This window comes from Sturnira hondurensis, unplaced genomic scaffold (genome assembly GCF_014824575.4).
Source record: "Sturnira hondurensis isolate 20B ecotype Veracruz unplaced genomic scaffold, ASM1482457v3 Scaffold0005220, whole genome shotgun sequence".
Classification (NCBI taxonomy): Eukaryota; Metazoa; Chordata; class Mammalia; order Chiroptera; family Phyllostomidae; genus Sturnira; species Sturnira hondurensis.
Genome location: NW_028077851.1, coordinates 9,242,642 through 9,258,796, shown reverse-complemented (window position 1 = coordinate 9,258,796; position 16,155 = coordinate 9,242,642). Strand labels below are relative to the sequence as shown.

General features: G+C 38.9%; 1 protein-coding gene across 2 annotated transcripts in view; it reads right to left on the bottom strand.

Moving 5' to 3' along the window:
* The window catches only part of BMX (BMX non-receptor tyrosine kinase), a 50,487-nt gene that overhangs the window by 2,199 nt on the left and 32,133 nt on the right, over positions 1-16,155 (bottom strand). Inside the window, exons 12-18 of one of the 2 annotated variants that reach the window (XM_037046344.1) lie at positions 15,728-15,855; positions 12,359-12,433; positions 11,433-11,604; positions 8,201-8,417; positions 7,016-7,080; positions 4,019-4,137; positions 745-902 (exon numbers count right to left, since the gene is read on the bottom strand). In XM_037046344.1, coding sequence (XP_036902239.1) covers positions 745-902; positions 4,019-4,137; positions 7,016-7,080; positions 8,201-8,417; positions 11,433-11,604; positions 12,359-12,433; positions 15,728-15,855 — 934 coding nt within the window. Of the gene's footprint in view, positions 1-744; positions 903-4,018; positions 4,138-7,015; positions 7,081-8,200; positions 8,418-11,432; positions 11,605-12,358; positions 12,434-15,727; positions 15,856-16,155 lie in introns of those variants that run through there. The other variant, XM_037046345.1, reaches the window with a different exon arrangement.

Below are 16,155 nucleotides of genomic sequence, written 5' to 3'. Positions count from 1 at the left end.
GCAGCAGTAAGTTCTGTACTTGCTTATATTTGTATTATACATGTATAATATATCACTATAGTTATATATATATATATATATATATATATATATATATATATGTGATATATTATAACTATAAACTGGGTTTTTCAGTCCCACTGTGTGTGTGTGCGCATGTAAAGACAGTTCTGAGTTCTGTAAAGGCAAATCAATTTCTTGCCATTTCAGTTCCATGTGCACACTCAAAGATACTTATTCCTCACTCGCGGGGAGTGTTTTTATTCAGTATTTGGGGAGCACAGGAAGAGAGAACAGAATTATGCCCATTCTGTGTTCTCTACATGTGGTTGTAAGTTTTCTGATAGATATTTTCTACTCGAGGAGAGACCCCATAGTGTCGTTAAGAACAAGGACTGCCAAGACTAGCCAGCCAGCCTGTTAATAGCTGTGCGGCCTTGGGCAAGTTACCTAACCTCTCTGGGTCTGTTCGCCCTTCTGTTAGTTTCAGCCATGATAATAGCACCTACCTCATAGCATGTTTCCTGGTGAATAAACAAGCTAATATTTATGAAGTTTGTGGAACAGTGCTGGACATAAGTTGTTCGCTAAACTGTCAGCACCTGCCTTGCTTGTTTTCAATTACAAACACTTGGAGGCCAGAGGTCCAGGGCCATTTACACCTGATTTGTAGCAGGAGCCTCTTCTCAACAATGCTTTGCCTAATGGTGACACAGCACCCAGCTCCCCTGGTGGTGTACTTGCCTCATGCCAGCAGCTGTACATGATCTGGTAGATGGTGTCCGATGCCAGTTTGGGTCGGTAGAGCCTGTGGCCCTGGGAGACCTTCACAACCACCTGGGAGTTGTCGTATAAGTCATAAGGCTGCTTCCCCAGGCTGAACACTTCCCACATCAGGATCCCTGCATGATACCCAGGTGTGGCCAGCAGACAACAAAGAAAGAGAGTTGATGTCAGAAGGTACGGAGTTTCTTGAATGAGCTTCACACATGCAAGGTCGGGAAGGCTATGGCTCAGAGTGAGGGAACCCTGGGAAATGAATGCTAGCAGAAAGGACAAGGTATGAAGGGTGGGTCTGTACCATCACTTCTGGACCCAGGGTCACTCCTCCATATACCCTGAGAGCTAGACGTCTTTTCTTGCTGGTAAATGGGTAAATGCCAAAGGCAGCTTCAGTGGGAGCTACTTGGAGCCAAGATTCTTGGACTGCTTCAGGGAAGCACCAGGGCTTCAGTAAACCCACAAACCTCACGGCTCTAGTCCTTAGGAGTAATTGATTGATCACCCTTTCCCTTTATCTTGGCAGTTGTGTGAAACAGTTTCATTGCACAAATTACCTCTCAGTGGAAATTTAAAGATAAAATCATTGACAGCATTGCTCCTTTTCTTAATGCTACAGTGGTTCATAATATTCTGTGGACTGGGTATCCTTTTGAGAATCTGATAAAAGCCGTTGGCTCTCCCTTGGCAAAATGAAAGCACAGCATTTTTGTATTCGGTTTCTGGGTGTCAGCAGTCCCCCAGCCAGGGCATCATGAACTCCAGGTTAAGAAACTGAGTTCTGGTTGCCCTGGCTAGTGTCGCTCAGTGGATTGAGCGCTGGCCTGCAAACCAAAAGGGTCACCAGTTTGACTGGGCACATGCCTGGGTTGCAGGCCAGGTCCCCAGTAGGGGGCGTGTGAAAGGCAACCAATCTATATTTCTCTTACAGGTGTTCCTCTCCCTCTCTTTCTCCTTCCCTTCTTCTCGTTCTGAAAAGAAATAAACAAAATCTTAAAAAGAAAAAGAAGAAAAACCTGAGTTCTGGTCATGGTGGTCAGAGGCTAGCATTGGGATCTGTCAGATGTGGCCTTTGAGGCCCAGTTCTGGCCTTTAGAGGCTGGGAAAATTTCTTACCCTCTGTCAGTTTCCCTATCTAGACTATGCGGATATTTGCACATCATATAGTTGCCATGAGGATTAAACAGGATAAAACATGTAGAACACTAAAAAGAGCATAGGGCATTTCAACTCTTCTTCAAATGGCCATTTGCCATCATACTTATAGCCAAGCCAGAGAATTTCAATAGTGAGCCAGCTGCCAAAACGTGGAAAACCAGAAAGATGTAAGAAGGAGGAAAATTGTTCTAGAACCATAACTGAAGTACCACTTTCAAAAACATCTTTGCCTTTTAGGGGTGCAGGTTTTATGTAAAATGTTTACAATAAAATAATATTGCAAGTTATTGTGATGCATTAAAAATCCATTCTAAAACAACCATCTAAAAGCGTGTTGCTCCCTTTACAACACTTTTCTTTGGGATGATATCCACTTATCTGGAGACTAATTTCATTGCTTAAAATATCTTTGCAGCTACTCTTTCAGAGTTGCTTTCAGAGGCTCTGGTTCATTTTGAATACCTTTATTGGGAACAGATTATTTGAGAATAAATTTAGTTTTGAAAACAACCAGAAAATGTCATAAACCAAGTTCTGCTGCAAAAATGAGTAATTAAGGTGGATAATGCAATTTTGGTCAAAAACATGGCAGAACTCTTGAGTAAGCATACTGATTTTTTTTAAAAAGTGTCTTTCATAAGGCATATCAACTGAAATAAGGAGATTGAAACTAATTTTGACAAGTTAATTAGCACAAAATGACATCAAATAGTCACCAAAATGCTATCTTTTTGGTTTTTCCTTTTTCTTTATACATTGCATTATTTTTTACAATGAACAATACCACTTTTACAAAAGGAATAATTATTTTTTAAAAATCATGTCATATAAAAATAAATGGCTAACTAAATTATGCTTTTTAAAAAGACAGCCAGCCTTATAGATGTCATGTAGAAAGTCGAATTATGCTTAAGGACCAAGGCAAGCATGAAATTAGTCTGAGTTGAATTCAATACATTCTATAGCTTTATAATAATTTGGATTATTTATTGTGGATCCATCTGACAGTGATTATAAATAGGCCTCACATTCCTTACAATGTAGAAAATATGAGCAAATCTACAAACTCACAATTAAAGAATTATTCGTTTTCTAATTATCTTTACTAAATTTCAATATAGATCTTTGAATAAAATAGAGCTCAGTAAACTTTTTCTATAAATGGTTGCATAGGAGGCATTTTAGAATTTTTTGGAGCATGCAGTATCTATGGCAACTGCTCTGCTCAGCTGTTGTCGCACAAACTCAGCCAGAGACAATGCTGAGCAAATGGGCATGGCCAGGAGCCAATCAAACTAGTTACAGACACAGGCCACTGGATTTGATCCTGGGCTGTGGCTTACTCATTCCTCATCTAAATTATGACTTCAGTGAGGATACTAGTTGAAATTGGTATGGGCCAGAGAGAGCACTGGAGTCATATGGTTTTTACATCAGGCATGCCCTCAAAATGGCCCATTCAGAAGGAATTGTTATCGCAGCTGTTTTCATGCCAAAAATTGATGACTCCACTGTAAACCCTTCAGTGTTTCAGACTGCATGTAAACTTGCTTTTAGTTTTCAATGAGTCTGTTTAGAATATTGCTTGAAATCTTCAGTAGAAGAGCTTTTATGAGAAGGTGGTAGCAGGATGCAAATTATAGGGTATGTGGTACACATCCTGCCCTGGCTGGTGTGGCTCAGTGGATTGAGTGCCGGCCTGTGAACCAAATAGTAACTGGTTTGATTCCCAGTCGGGCACATGCCTGGGTTGCGGGCCAGGTCCCCAGGGTGGGGGCATGTGAGAGGCAACCACATATTGATGTTTCTCTCCCTCTCTATCTCCCCCACTTCCCCTCTCTCTAAAAATAAGTACATAAATAAATCCTTGTAAAAGCATTAAAAAAATAAAAAGAATATGTGGTACACATCCTAATACTGACCCAAGGAAATATTTTTTCTTTTACCACTTGCTTGTCTATAGGTAATTTTGTAAGTGCTCAGGGCTTTTGCTAAAAATGGGTGTTGCTTCTCTTGTGGTTTCCTGTTGTGGAAACTAGCTTGTGAAATGGGGCTGGGGCCTGTGTGGCCACATTCTTACCGAATGCCCATATGTCTGACTTGCTGCTGTATTTGAAGTAGTGAAACACTTCTGGGGCTGACCACTTAACCGGAAACTTTGTTCCTACTGAACTGACATACTGGTCATCAAGAACATACCTGTGGGGGAAAACATCAATACAGACCTTAAGCCTTTGGTTGTGCAAAATGGGAAGAACTCTGCTGGCCGCCGTTGCCTTGTGGCAGGCGGGACAGGCTGATGAAGGACATAGAGGCAGCCAGTCTCAGCTGATTGCCTCGGTGTTCTGGACCTTTCCCCTCCTTTCACCGGTAGTTTCCTAGAGGTTGCTTATGGCTTGTAGGTTTTAAAAAGTGATATCTAACTTTGAAAACAGAAAAATGTTTGCTAAATTTAGAAAAACACAAAAATATAAACATAACATCACTAAGAATCTCACCCCAAAGATGACCTGTAATTCTACCACTAGTGATACAGTTTTGCTATACTTTCCAGTCTTTTTTTTCTATATATAACTTGAACAAAATTGGATTTCTACCATATTTAAACTTGCTTTTATTTTTTCTTTAATGGCATATCAAAAACATTTTGCCATTGTTCTTGATATCTATTTTGCCATAGATACTGTGGTTACATTTTAATCTGCAGCATCATGTTTAGTAGCTGAACGTTCTCTTTATGGATTAGCATAATTTGTTTAACTGTGGAAACAGTGCCTGGTCTTCTGCTGTTATAAATAATGATGGACAACAATATCCTATGGAGAAATAAAGACCGTAAAATTATAAGGTCAAAGACATTCACTACACTCTCATTATAATAATGATAAAAATAGAAGCAATCTTAATCTCCACATGCTAAGGAGCGATGAAATATTATACGGTACATCAATACTATAGAATAATATGCAGCCATTGAAAGTCAGATAGGTCTATATTTAGCAAAATAAATAGAAGCCTAGGGTATATGGTTATGTGTAAAATCAAGTATACAGGATTTTTTCCACCTTTGTGGAAATAAACAGTAAATGTACTTATTTGTGTGTGTGATTGGTTATACCTGGGAATCAGGTATGGAAGGACATCCACCAAGTGTGTCAGCAATGGTTACTCCTAGTACTGAAAATGGGGTAAAGGGGAGGGGCAAATTCTACTTTTGACTTTATACACCATTGCTATATTTCTCACAATAAGCCCATACTATTTATATAATTAATAGAGGGGCATCCCATATATTTGCCACAAAAAACAAATAATGACTCGTAAATAGGAAAATAATAAAATAACAAAATGAAAATTATGGAAATTGAAATTTTAGATATAGTTTATAGGAAAAGTTTACACATCAAAATGTGTTAGAGATAGTTACTATAATTTAAAACACCAGAGAAGACTATACTTTCAGGGATCATTTCTATAGTCCGTTAAAACACCAGAAAAAGCTGGTTTGACAAGTCAGACTTTGAAATATGAATAATAGTAATGGTAAATAATGCCTTTATATGATTACATAGGGCACTTTCTGTACTTTCCTCCCTGGGCCTCCCCAGCTCCTCAGACATCACAAGGCACCCAGAAACTATACTGGCACCCCCCCCCCCCATGCTGGGATATGCTTACAGCTTAACCCTTCCTTCAAATCATCAGGACAAAGTTAAGCCACGGGCAGCTGAACCATGTGACACAGAGCTTCGTGACCAAAAGGGCCTGGTGCATGGCCCCCAGGATCCCTTATTCAGAGCAAGACCCCGTGTTCCTCTTCCTAAGCAACAAAGAACTTGAGGTATATGCCCTGTGTACTGTTCTCACAGTCAATATTTTTACTTTTAGAACAAGGTTGGGACCAACCCTGTTCTGGGAGCCACTCCCTGCCCTGCAAAGCAAAGAGCAGCTTTTTCTCTTGCACTGGGGAGAGCTATACACATGGCATGTCTCAGTGAAGATATCCCTTCACCGAGAAGACTCGGTGTATGGTGGTTGGAGTGATGGCAAGTAGCACACAGCTAAAGGGATATCTTGCAATATTGAGGGTTCCCAGAAGAAGAGCACTCCCTAGTACCAAATTTGGGGGAATACTTAAAGAAACAGATTCTCCTATGTTGTTTTAGGGATATGTTTGCTAAACACAGAGCTGGTCTTGGTCAGCTCTTCAGATCTCTGTGAAACTGCATTATTCCTTCTCAGAATTACACAAGTTTATGTTGAGTCAGCACAATTTTATAGCTGTGTTTTGTCACAATGTCCAGGACATCAACTTGCCCTTTAGAGCAACTGTGGGCATTTTGAGGGTAGGGACTATCCCATGCACATCAGTATGTCCCAAAGACCAAGGTGTCTAGCATAAACTCGACAAATGTTTATTGAATGGAATGGCCAGCATGTATGCCTTCATTTCCTATGTAAAGTTATGAAAACTGGCTTTGAGGCTTAAATTATATGAGGATTCAGAATTAGGGAATCGAAGACTCTTTTAAAGTGCTATTATAATAAAAATGATTCTCCAAAGAATTAAGTGGTGATGGAACATCTGGAGAACCATCTGGAGAGCCTCAGAAAAATTTAATGCCATGATAACAAAAAATGTCCTAGTGTTAATGCTCTACCCATTTGAATATATATTAAGAACCGCCCCCCACCCAACAGTACTAAAGGAGAGTTCATTGACTGTCTCTCTGTCTATACACACATTATTTATCCAAATCATCTGACTGTAGTATGTTATATTTAAATATTTAGAATCTTTCGTTGAGTTTATTTGCAAGTTTAGAAAATATTAAGGTGTTGAAAGAAGTAAAAGGAACTTTGGGTAATTTCTAAAGTACAAGTTCATCTTACAGATGAGGAAAAGTATGACCTGTGTTTCATAGGTATTCAGAGGTTGTATAGGGGAGGGGATCCAGGTTTCCAAGCCTCCAATTCAGAGCACATTCTGTATCTCCACAGGGCCTTCAATTACGATGACATTGAGATGAAAGTGGAAATCCCCCTTTCACTGGTTGCCCCTTTGGAACTGGCTTACCTTGTCATTCCAAAGTCAGATACTTTCACAGACAGATCACTGTCTACCAAGCAGTTCCGAGCAGCCTTTGGAGAAAACAAAAAAATTTTGTCATATAGTAAAAGTAACTGTGAATCTTCTGACATCAAAAGCTGACATTTTTCTTCCCTTTGGGAGAATTCTCAGCAAAATCTAAGATTGTCTATCAAAACTCCAAATGTTGGGAAGTCATCTTTTTTTCCCTTTGCAATTTTCAATTATACAAAGTGAAAACGTGCTCCCATAAGTATTTTTCATCCAGGCATCCATCCTTGTCAAACACACAAAATATTTCCCATTAAATACAGAATATGAGCTCCTCAATGAGAAGGAGGAAATCGGTTCTAGGGGTTCCTCTTAAACCACTAGGATCCCGTGCAGTTACATGTGCTCTTAAGGTATAAATGCTGCACCAGAGGCTCAGAATACACTTGCCTAGTGGGTATGGCATGCGTGCTGTTCAGCACAAGAAAATCTCTAAAGACAGATACCAGTGCATACCAAGCAGAACACTTCTCCACTCCCATTCTGACCCAAAGACATACCCAAGTTTCATTTCTTTCTGGTTTTGGTTTTGGATTAAATGACCACTTTAGCACCAAGCCTTTCCCAGAGTAAAGGTCAACTTGGGTTTAATGGTTCCAAGAAGCACTAAATTGACCAAAATCTCTCGTTTCCATCTCTTTTCCTTCAAACCACAACACAACCACATAGATCTTGATGGCTTCTTGCACTTTTTCTGTCTTCTCTATACTTCAAATATTTTATTTTGAAATTTTGATTTTTAAAAAGATTTTATTTATTTACTTTTAGAGAAAGAGAGGGAGAGGAACATTAATGTGTTGTTGCTTCTCAGGCTCCCCCAACTGTGGACCTGGCCTGTGTCCCAGGTTACATGCCTGAAACCCAGGCATGTGCCCCATCTGGGAATCAAACCACTGACCCTCTGGTCTTTAGTTCACAGGCCATCGCTGAATCCACTGACCCACACCAGCCAGGGTGAAATTGTGATTTTTTAATCACAAACTGTCATATACTTAAGCAAGTCATAACTGAGCAAAAAGCAAAAGTGGCCTTCTTGCCATTCCTACCAAAGGCTCCATTGCTGAAGGTGGGAACTGTGGATTGCTTTTTTTTTCTTTCTTTGTTTCCAGTGGCTTTGCTTACCAAGTCCCGATGTATGAACTGGTGGCTCTCCAGGAAGGCCATGCCTTCACAAACATCATAACACATTTCTAAGAGCTGGTAGGGTTCAAGTGCTTTCCCATGACTCTTCAGATAATTAAGCAAGCAGCCATTGGTTATATATTCAGTTACTATGTATATAGGGTATCTCTTTGAGCACACTCCATAGAATTTCACCAGCTTTGGGTGGTTGAGTTTCCTGGAAACAACAGATTTTCAAAGTTCAGTATTGGATTTGCACACTCAATTTTCTAGATGTCCTGAATAAGAATCACTCTTAGGTTTTCTTTGTTTGAATCCACCCCCACTCCCTGCTCCTACTTGAACAGAGAAAGAGGAAAGTTTTGGATTTTATTCTGGGAACGTTAGCCTTTGGAGGTAAAAAACATGCTGTCTCATATTGGAAATCGGCAACCCAGCAGCAACTTAGTGGTTTGGGGTGCTGTGTTCAACTTTTGTACAGAGAAGCAGGGAAGCAGTGTCTGGTGCCTTGCAAATCCTGTTTAGTCTTATGGCATCTTGAGAACTTCCATGACTATTTTGGAAGAAACTACAACTACATATCACATACTTCCATTTTAAAGTATCTAACTTTTATGTCTAAATATTTCTAAAACAATTGCATCTGAATATAAAGGGTGTAGATAAAATGAAAATACTGGTTGTTGCTATGTTAGGGAAATGAGATTAGGCATTAAAAACGCATTTCACATTATTGTATATTACTTCTTCAATAATCAATTTAGAAAATAGTAACTGCATGACATAGTGCTTTTGGTATGTCATGACGGATGGAAAGTTAGCTGTTAAGATGTTCATCAACTTATCCTTATGTAATTTATTCTTATCAATTTACAGGATGATTGTTTAATGTTCAGATGTATAAAGTAAACCTAAATGTAACATGTCAACTTTTAAATGTTTTAATTGAGGACTTATTAAATATTTAGTTTTTATTTGCCTTATTAAATGTTTAGTTTTTAACTATAGAAAAATGACTTATCATGTTACTCAGGGCAGTGAGACCAGTTACATGTCTTTCAGCAACTGTAGAGACCTTAATGGTACTCAGCAACTCTCTCTTAAGAGGGAAGACTTGTGACAGGACACAGGTCTATCACCCAATGAAATCTATTCTTTGAGCAAGTTTTGTCACTCACTGGGGGCAAATGGCAGAAACACCATGCCAACTAGTACCCACGACCTGCTGGGTTTTGGTTTGACCATTAGATGTAGAATTCAACATTCTCCTCATGGTATAGTTTGACCTCTTTTTTATGACTACATGATTTCTCAATGACTTTTTATGATTCTCTATGATTACCGACCTTCTAACAGAAAAAATTATGTTTCAAAGTTCCACAGGACATGGAGGTTACCCCATGAGCCTAAGGGAGTTTCTGCCAGATTTTTCTGTCCTACAAAAGGGAGGCATCAGGGCCACCCTCTCCAGTTTTATGATGGCCCAATTGCTGAAAACAATGAGCTACACAATTTGCAGGCATCAGAGCAAAGTGAAAAGGCAGAGGAGCTTATTTAAGAATAATTAAGAATTTCAGGATGGTGAGAGCACAGCTTTAAACCAAGTGTGGAGCCCTTGTAAGGGCCTGGGTTCTCAAAGCTGTGCAGGTTTCATGCCCATGAAGCCAGCCCTAGCCAAAAGCTTGTATGCATACAGGCCCTCTGCTTCCAAACCATTCAGCAATTGTGGTAAAAATGATTGTTCTGACTCTCCTGGTATCCCTGGCCTTCATAAAGGGATGACTAGGGAAATGGCCACTAGAGTGTCTGCCTGACTGCAGTTCTGTTCTGCCACTTAAACCAGCTTGGTGACCTTGGGGAAGTTATTGAACATTTCTGTGCTTCAGTTTCCTATAGCACAAAGATGACAATGGTGCATCCGTCATAGGCTCCTTATGAGTCTTAAACGTGTTAACATTTATAAAGTGCTCAGGTAGATATCTGTAAATACCATGTGAGTGTTTAAGTAAAAAAATTAAAAGGACTATTACTCTGTAGCAGGCTAGGGTTTGTGACTTCATTATCTTTGACCAAAGTCTTGCTTTGGTGGTGTTTTCTTGTTTATATCATGCTGCTTATTTCCAAAAAAGTAGGGTGACCAGCTGTCCCAGTTTGCCTGGTAATTGGGGGCGGGGGGTTGCCCAGGACACAGGACCTTTAGTGCTAAAACCATGGAAGTGTCAGGCAAAGCTGAATGATTGGTTACCCTTTATTGGTTACCCTTTACCCTCAGTCTGATTAGAGTCTGATTCACCATGTTGGGAAGAAGAGAGAGATTCATTAAATTAATTCTTTGTACTTGCATAGGGGTGGGAGGAGAGAGAGAGAGAAAGAGAACATATGTATACATATGTATTGCCAAGAATTGCAGACTGTACTTGAGCTGAGGCCTGTTAGGAAGAATATCTTGATTATCAGTGAGGAAAAAATACATTGAAAAAGGGATTTATTAGACTGTATCGAAGGCACCAGGATACTGTCCATTGGGCATTAGTTTTCAGTATTGCCTTAGTCCTGGCCACTAGAGGCTCTTGCCCTCAGACATGTACTTTACAGGAACCCACTATGTTCCTCATTCCACCATGTAACTTCTCAGAGGACCAAGGACACATGTTCTCTCAGAATCTGTACACACCTTTCTCCACCACCCTTAAGGTACCAGGATTCTGTAATCTCCTGTCCACATAGTCCTGAGGCCCCCTCCAGGACTTGTGCAGATTCTTTTAGGGTCTGTTCCCTCAGGAGTGAGGCACACTGTTGGTGTGCCTACCTAACCAAGATAATTAGCTAATAATTGTTTGTGGGAGACTCAGAGGGTTCTTGGGTATCCAGAATGCTCTGTTTGCACACAAGTACTGAGTACAGTTCAGGATGGAGCAGGGGTTGGGAGGAGAAACAGGAGGTAGGGAGTTTGTGGGGGCTGTGGGCCAAAGGCTGTTTTCTCTAGTCTTCAGAATATTAAATTTGAATAGAGCCTTTCAGATCGTCATGAAGATCTACTTGTAAAAGCAAGAGCACAGAACCGATTTTATTTAACAGTGTGTTAGCTTGATTTGTAACTTGTAAGTATACTTATATCTATTATGATATGCAGATTCTTGCTACAGGCCTTGCAAGTGTTAGACTTAGGCCAGTTAGCAAGAATGTCCTCCCATGCCGAGGGCTGAACTGCTTTTCCTCAGAAGAAACTTACATCATGGTCTGAGCCTCTTGGAAGAATTCGTCTTCTGACATGGAACCCTCCTTGATCATCTTAATGGCAACATCATACTGCCCCTTCCACTTGCCCAGATGGACTACTCCAAACTGGCCACTTCCCAGCTCTCTCAACAGGGTAATCTCTTCTCTTTTCAGTTCCCAGATTCCTAATAAGGCAAGACAGACACCTTTTAGGATGAGAATAGAAGGCTTTGGAGCTAACAACTTCCCGAGTGGTTTCTTCTCCAATAAGAGTTTCACATCGACAATATGAAGAACAGCAAGAGTTTTGAGTTTAGGTTGATCACTTAGAAAACCCTTAGCAGCATGGTCTTATGACCTATTAGGCCACATGATAATACCAACAGAACAATATTGTTCTTGAAGAGTTACAGTTGTTGACAAGAAAGCTTACAGTAAAAACACTCTGTCCAGCAGAGGCACCTTGGAAAGAAAGACTCAATTTCAAAATGTGCTGATGCTCTTAGCTTGGTAAAACATCATTATATTTTCTTATAAAACAAATTAAGCTGTGATCTGGGTGGATATCACTATCCTAAATACACAAGGTTGAAAACTGGCTGCCCTGAGCAGGCACCAAATCCTGAAAGAAGAACAACAGGCAATAGGGGCTCCAGCAGCTGAGGACTGGGTCTAATAACAGGAAAACTTTGATAATGTTTTTGTCAAATGCTGGAGAGATTATAGAGTTAGGTTGGGAGGTCAGAAAGGGTTTCATTTTTTTGTTATTTGTTTTTAGAAAATGAACAAACATATTAGAGCTAAAGCCCTCCCTGGCACAATCTGACAAGGACCACTTTCCTGTCTTCCCTGTTATTTTCAGTAAATTACCTATCTATCTATTTTCTAAACCAAAAATGGTAGGAAATAGAGTTTAAGAGCCCAAAGGTATGTCCATACCACTTCCCAAGGACACAGAGGTGGGGACCTTGTTGGCCTTAGTTGACACAGGGTGGCGGAGTCTTGTGATCATGCCTGCAACAAAATCAGCATCATATCATCACATCACATCACATCACATCACATCAATCAGTTCACACCTCTGTGTGTGACCTCTCCAGAGTAGCTGGAAAAGCACAGAGTTCAGGATGTTAAGATGCAGAGAGAGAGAGAGAGAGAGAGAGAGAGAATCCCTTCTGATCCTATTCATCCTGTAGTTGTATCAGTTTGCTTGACTTGGCTAGTTAGCTCAATGTAAAGCAAAAATTAAGAGTAAAACTACTTTATGTGATTTTGAAAATTCCATCAAAGTTAGTTGGTTGATAGAACCTTTTATTTTAAAAAATGAAAAATTTTGAATTTTAATTTTGCTATCTTTTTATAGTCCTATATTTAAATATGTATAAACACAGCACATACATTTGGTAAAATAAAACAAACCAAAATAAACAAAAAACAATCCAAACAGTACAGAAGGGGACAGAACAAAAAGTAAACCATTTGAATTTAAAAAAAAATGAACCTAATAGCTTTAAATGGTCAACACTTTAATCGTTTACATTAAATTATAATAAAGCTGGGTTAAAATAATCATAACATTTATAAGGTTTTTGACCCAGCAATTCCACCACTGAGATTATACCCTAAGGATCCTGAAACACCAATTCAAAAGAATTTATGCACCCAATGTTCAAAGCAGCACAATTTACAATAGCCAAGGCTGGAAGCAATGTAAGTGCGGATCAGTAAACGAGTGGATCAAAAACCTATGGTACGCCTTGGTTGGTGTGGCTCAGTGGATTGAGAACTGGCCTGCAAACCAAAAGGTTGCTGATTCGATTCCCAATCAGGGTACATGCCTGGGTTGCAGGCCAGGTCCCCAGTAGGGGGTGTGCAAGAGGCAACCACATATTGATGTTTCTCTCCCTCTCTTTCTCCTTCCCTTCCCCCCTCTAAAAAAATAATAAAATTAAAAAAAGCTCATTGTCATTCATGACCCAATAAATGTGTTATTATTATTATAAAAAACTATGGTACATTTACACAATGGAATACTACGCAGCAGAAAAACAAGGAGCTCCTACCCTTCGCAACAGCATGGACGGAACTGGAAAGTATTATACTAAGTGAAATAAGCCAGGTGGTGAAAGATAAATACTATATGATCTCACCTATAAGTGGAACCTAATCAACAAAACAAACACATAAGCAAAATAGAACCAGAGACATTGAAATAAAGCACAAACTGACAGTAACCAGAGTGGAGGGGGGAGGGGATAATCGGGGAAGATAGGGGAAGAGCCATCAAGGAACACCTATAAAGGATACATGGACAAAGCCAAAGGGGGTGGGTTTGAGGGTGGGAGAGGGGATGGGTGAGGCCAGGGGGTGATATCATGGGGGGAAAGGGACACAACTGTACTTGAACAACAATAAAAAAATATTTTTAAACGTAAACTCATTCAAAAAATTTTTTCTGGCTTTAAATGTGTGGCATTTTCCAAGTCCTGGGAATGATCACAGGTGTTGCTTTTCTCTCCCTCCTTTTCCTATATTATTTATTTACTTTCTATATGAGTGGTCTTCAAATAGTTTAAATACTATACCTTTAATTGGCAAAAAAAAAATTGGTGCACTTCATACATATACCCACACGCACAATTGCTGCTGATTGCTACATGATATGAATCATAAAATACTCTCACAAATGGAAAAGTTAAGAAAATAGGATTTTAAAAACAAATCTAAAACATGTTTTCTTATACTCTGTGGGGTTGCTTGTGCATGCTCTGCAGTGGAATCATCCCACCTGGAGTTGTCTATTTATACAATTGGTTTCCAAGGGGCACTTTTGAAGCACCACAGGCTAAAATAAACAATTGAGGAAATTGGGACAAAGGAAAAATACAAGTAGGGACCACAATCAAAGCAAGAAGTGAGGCCAATTCACTAATGCGCATGTAATCAGGTTAGGTAGAGTTGTACAAATTTGATGATGAGCCCAAAGAATATTTTTACTCAGTGTTGGAAATTCACTCAGTCACAGCCTGTAAGTGGCACTAATCTGGAAAAGACATTTAGAGGAAATTTCTTTTCAATTTCTTTCTACATTTATTGAGATGATATTGGCATATAACATATGTAACTTTAAGGTATATAATGTGATGATTTGGTATATGTATATCTTGTGAGATGTTTAGCACAATAAGGTCAGTTAACACTTACATTAGGAAGGATTTATATATACAGTTTCACCAGTCAAGTAGACAAAATTTAAAAAGAGTAATAGTACCCAGTGTTAATGAGGATGAAGAGTATTGCTGTTGGTGGGAATGTATGTTTCTGAAAAGCATTTGACAATGTCTCAGTTTGAAACGTTCTTAACCATTATTTCAGAAATTTCCTCATATAGGTGCATAGAGCTGTGTGTACAGGACTGCATTAAAACATTAATTGCAGTGGGAAAATATTGTATATGATCCAACTGCTAATCAATATAGGATTAGGTGAATAAATTATGGAGTAATTCTGTAACAATTCTCTGTAGCTGTTAAATAAACCAAAGTAATCTGTTCGTATTTGTATGGAAAGACGTCTAAACATACTGAGTAAAGAAAGCAGCTGAAAAGTGGTATGTGTAGAATGATCTCATCTCAGTAAAAATATAATGTATATATTTAATATACATATATATAAATAATGAATAGTAAGTGTTAATATCAGCACAGAAAAAATTCTGTTAGAAAGACACTAACTCGTATATCATTGGAGAGATAACCTCCATGGACATATGTTTGATTTTTGCAATCAACTTGTGTAGGCAGAAAAAACCTGCAGATATTTTACAAAGATAATCTCCATTCCTACATCACCCAGTTTACTCAATTTAATTTTTTTGGCATTATACACTCTAGAAAGTGCATAATGTTATATTCCAGAGAATGTAGGTTAAAAACCACAGCAGGCATAAATCTTCAAAACATTTTTTCCTTACTTTCATGGTTCCATATGTAATTAAGAATATTTGTCCCTGGCTGGTGTAGCTCAGTGGATTGAGCGCTGGCCTGTGAACCAAAGGATGGAGGTTCAATTCCCAGTCAGGGCACATGCCTGGGTTGCAGGCCAGGTCCCAGCAGGGGATGCATGAGAGGCAACCATACATTGATATTTCTCTCCCTCTCTCCTTCCCTTCCCCTCTAGAGATAAATAAAAATAATTTAAAAAGAAAAGAAATAATTTAAAGAAAAGAATATTAGGAGGATCAGTAGTATCTAAGAAAACTGATATTTATCAACAAGGATATATAAAAGAAAAACTGAAATAAATTACCTGCTGAATTGTGTTGATGATAGTGAATAAGATTTGGAATGGAATCAAAACAGTAGTTTTCAGCCAAGTACAATTTGTTCTCAGCATTTGTATGCACATGGTAATGTTTGACAGTTCCTTTTTTATCACTAGTAAGAAAGAAAGATTGTTAGAATGTTTTTAATAAACAATATAAGATTGATTACATGATGCTTAAATAATTATTTTAGGTGCATCTGCAAATTTTGGAGACAGAAGTCAGAGAGGATTTCTCAGTCTTGACATCTGGTGTTTTTCCAGAGGTATCCATGACAATCAGTAATTATGAAAGAGGACTCCTCCACGAACTCAACACATCCTTTGTGCTCATAGAGAATTCATATACAATAAAATTCGAACTTTGTAGACTGTTCTCCCTTAGTAAATATAAGGCTAGAATCTCCCTTTGA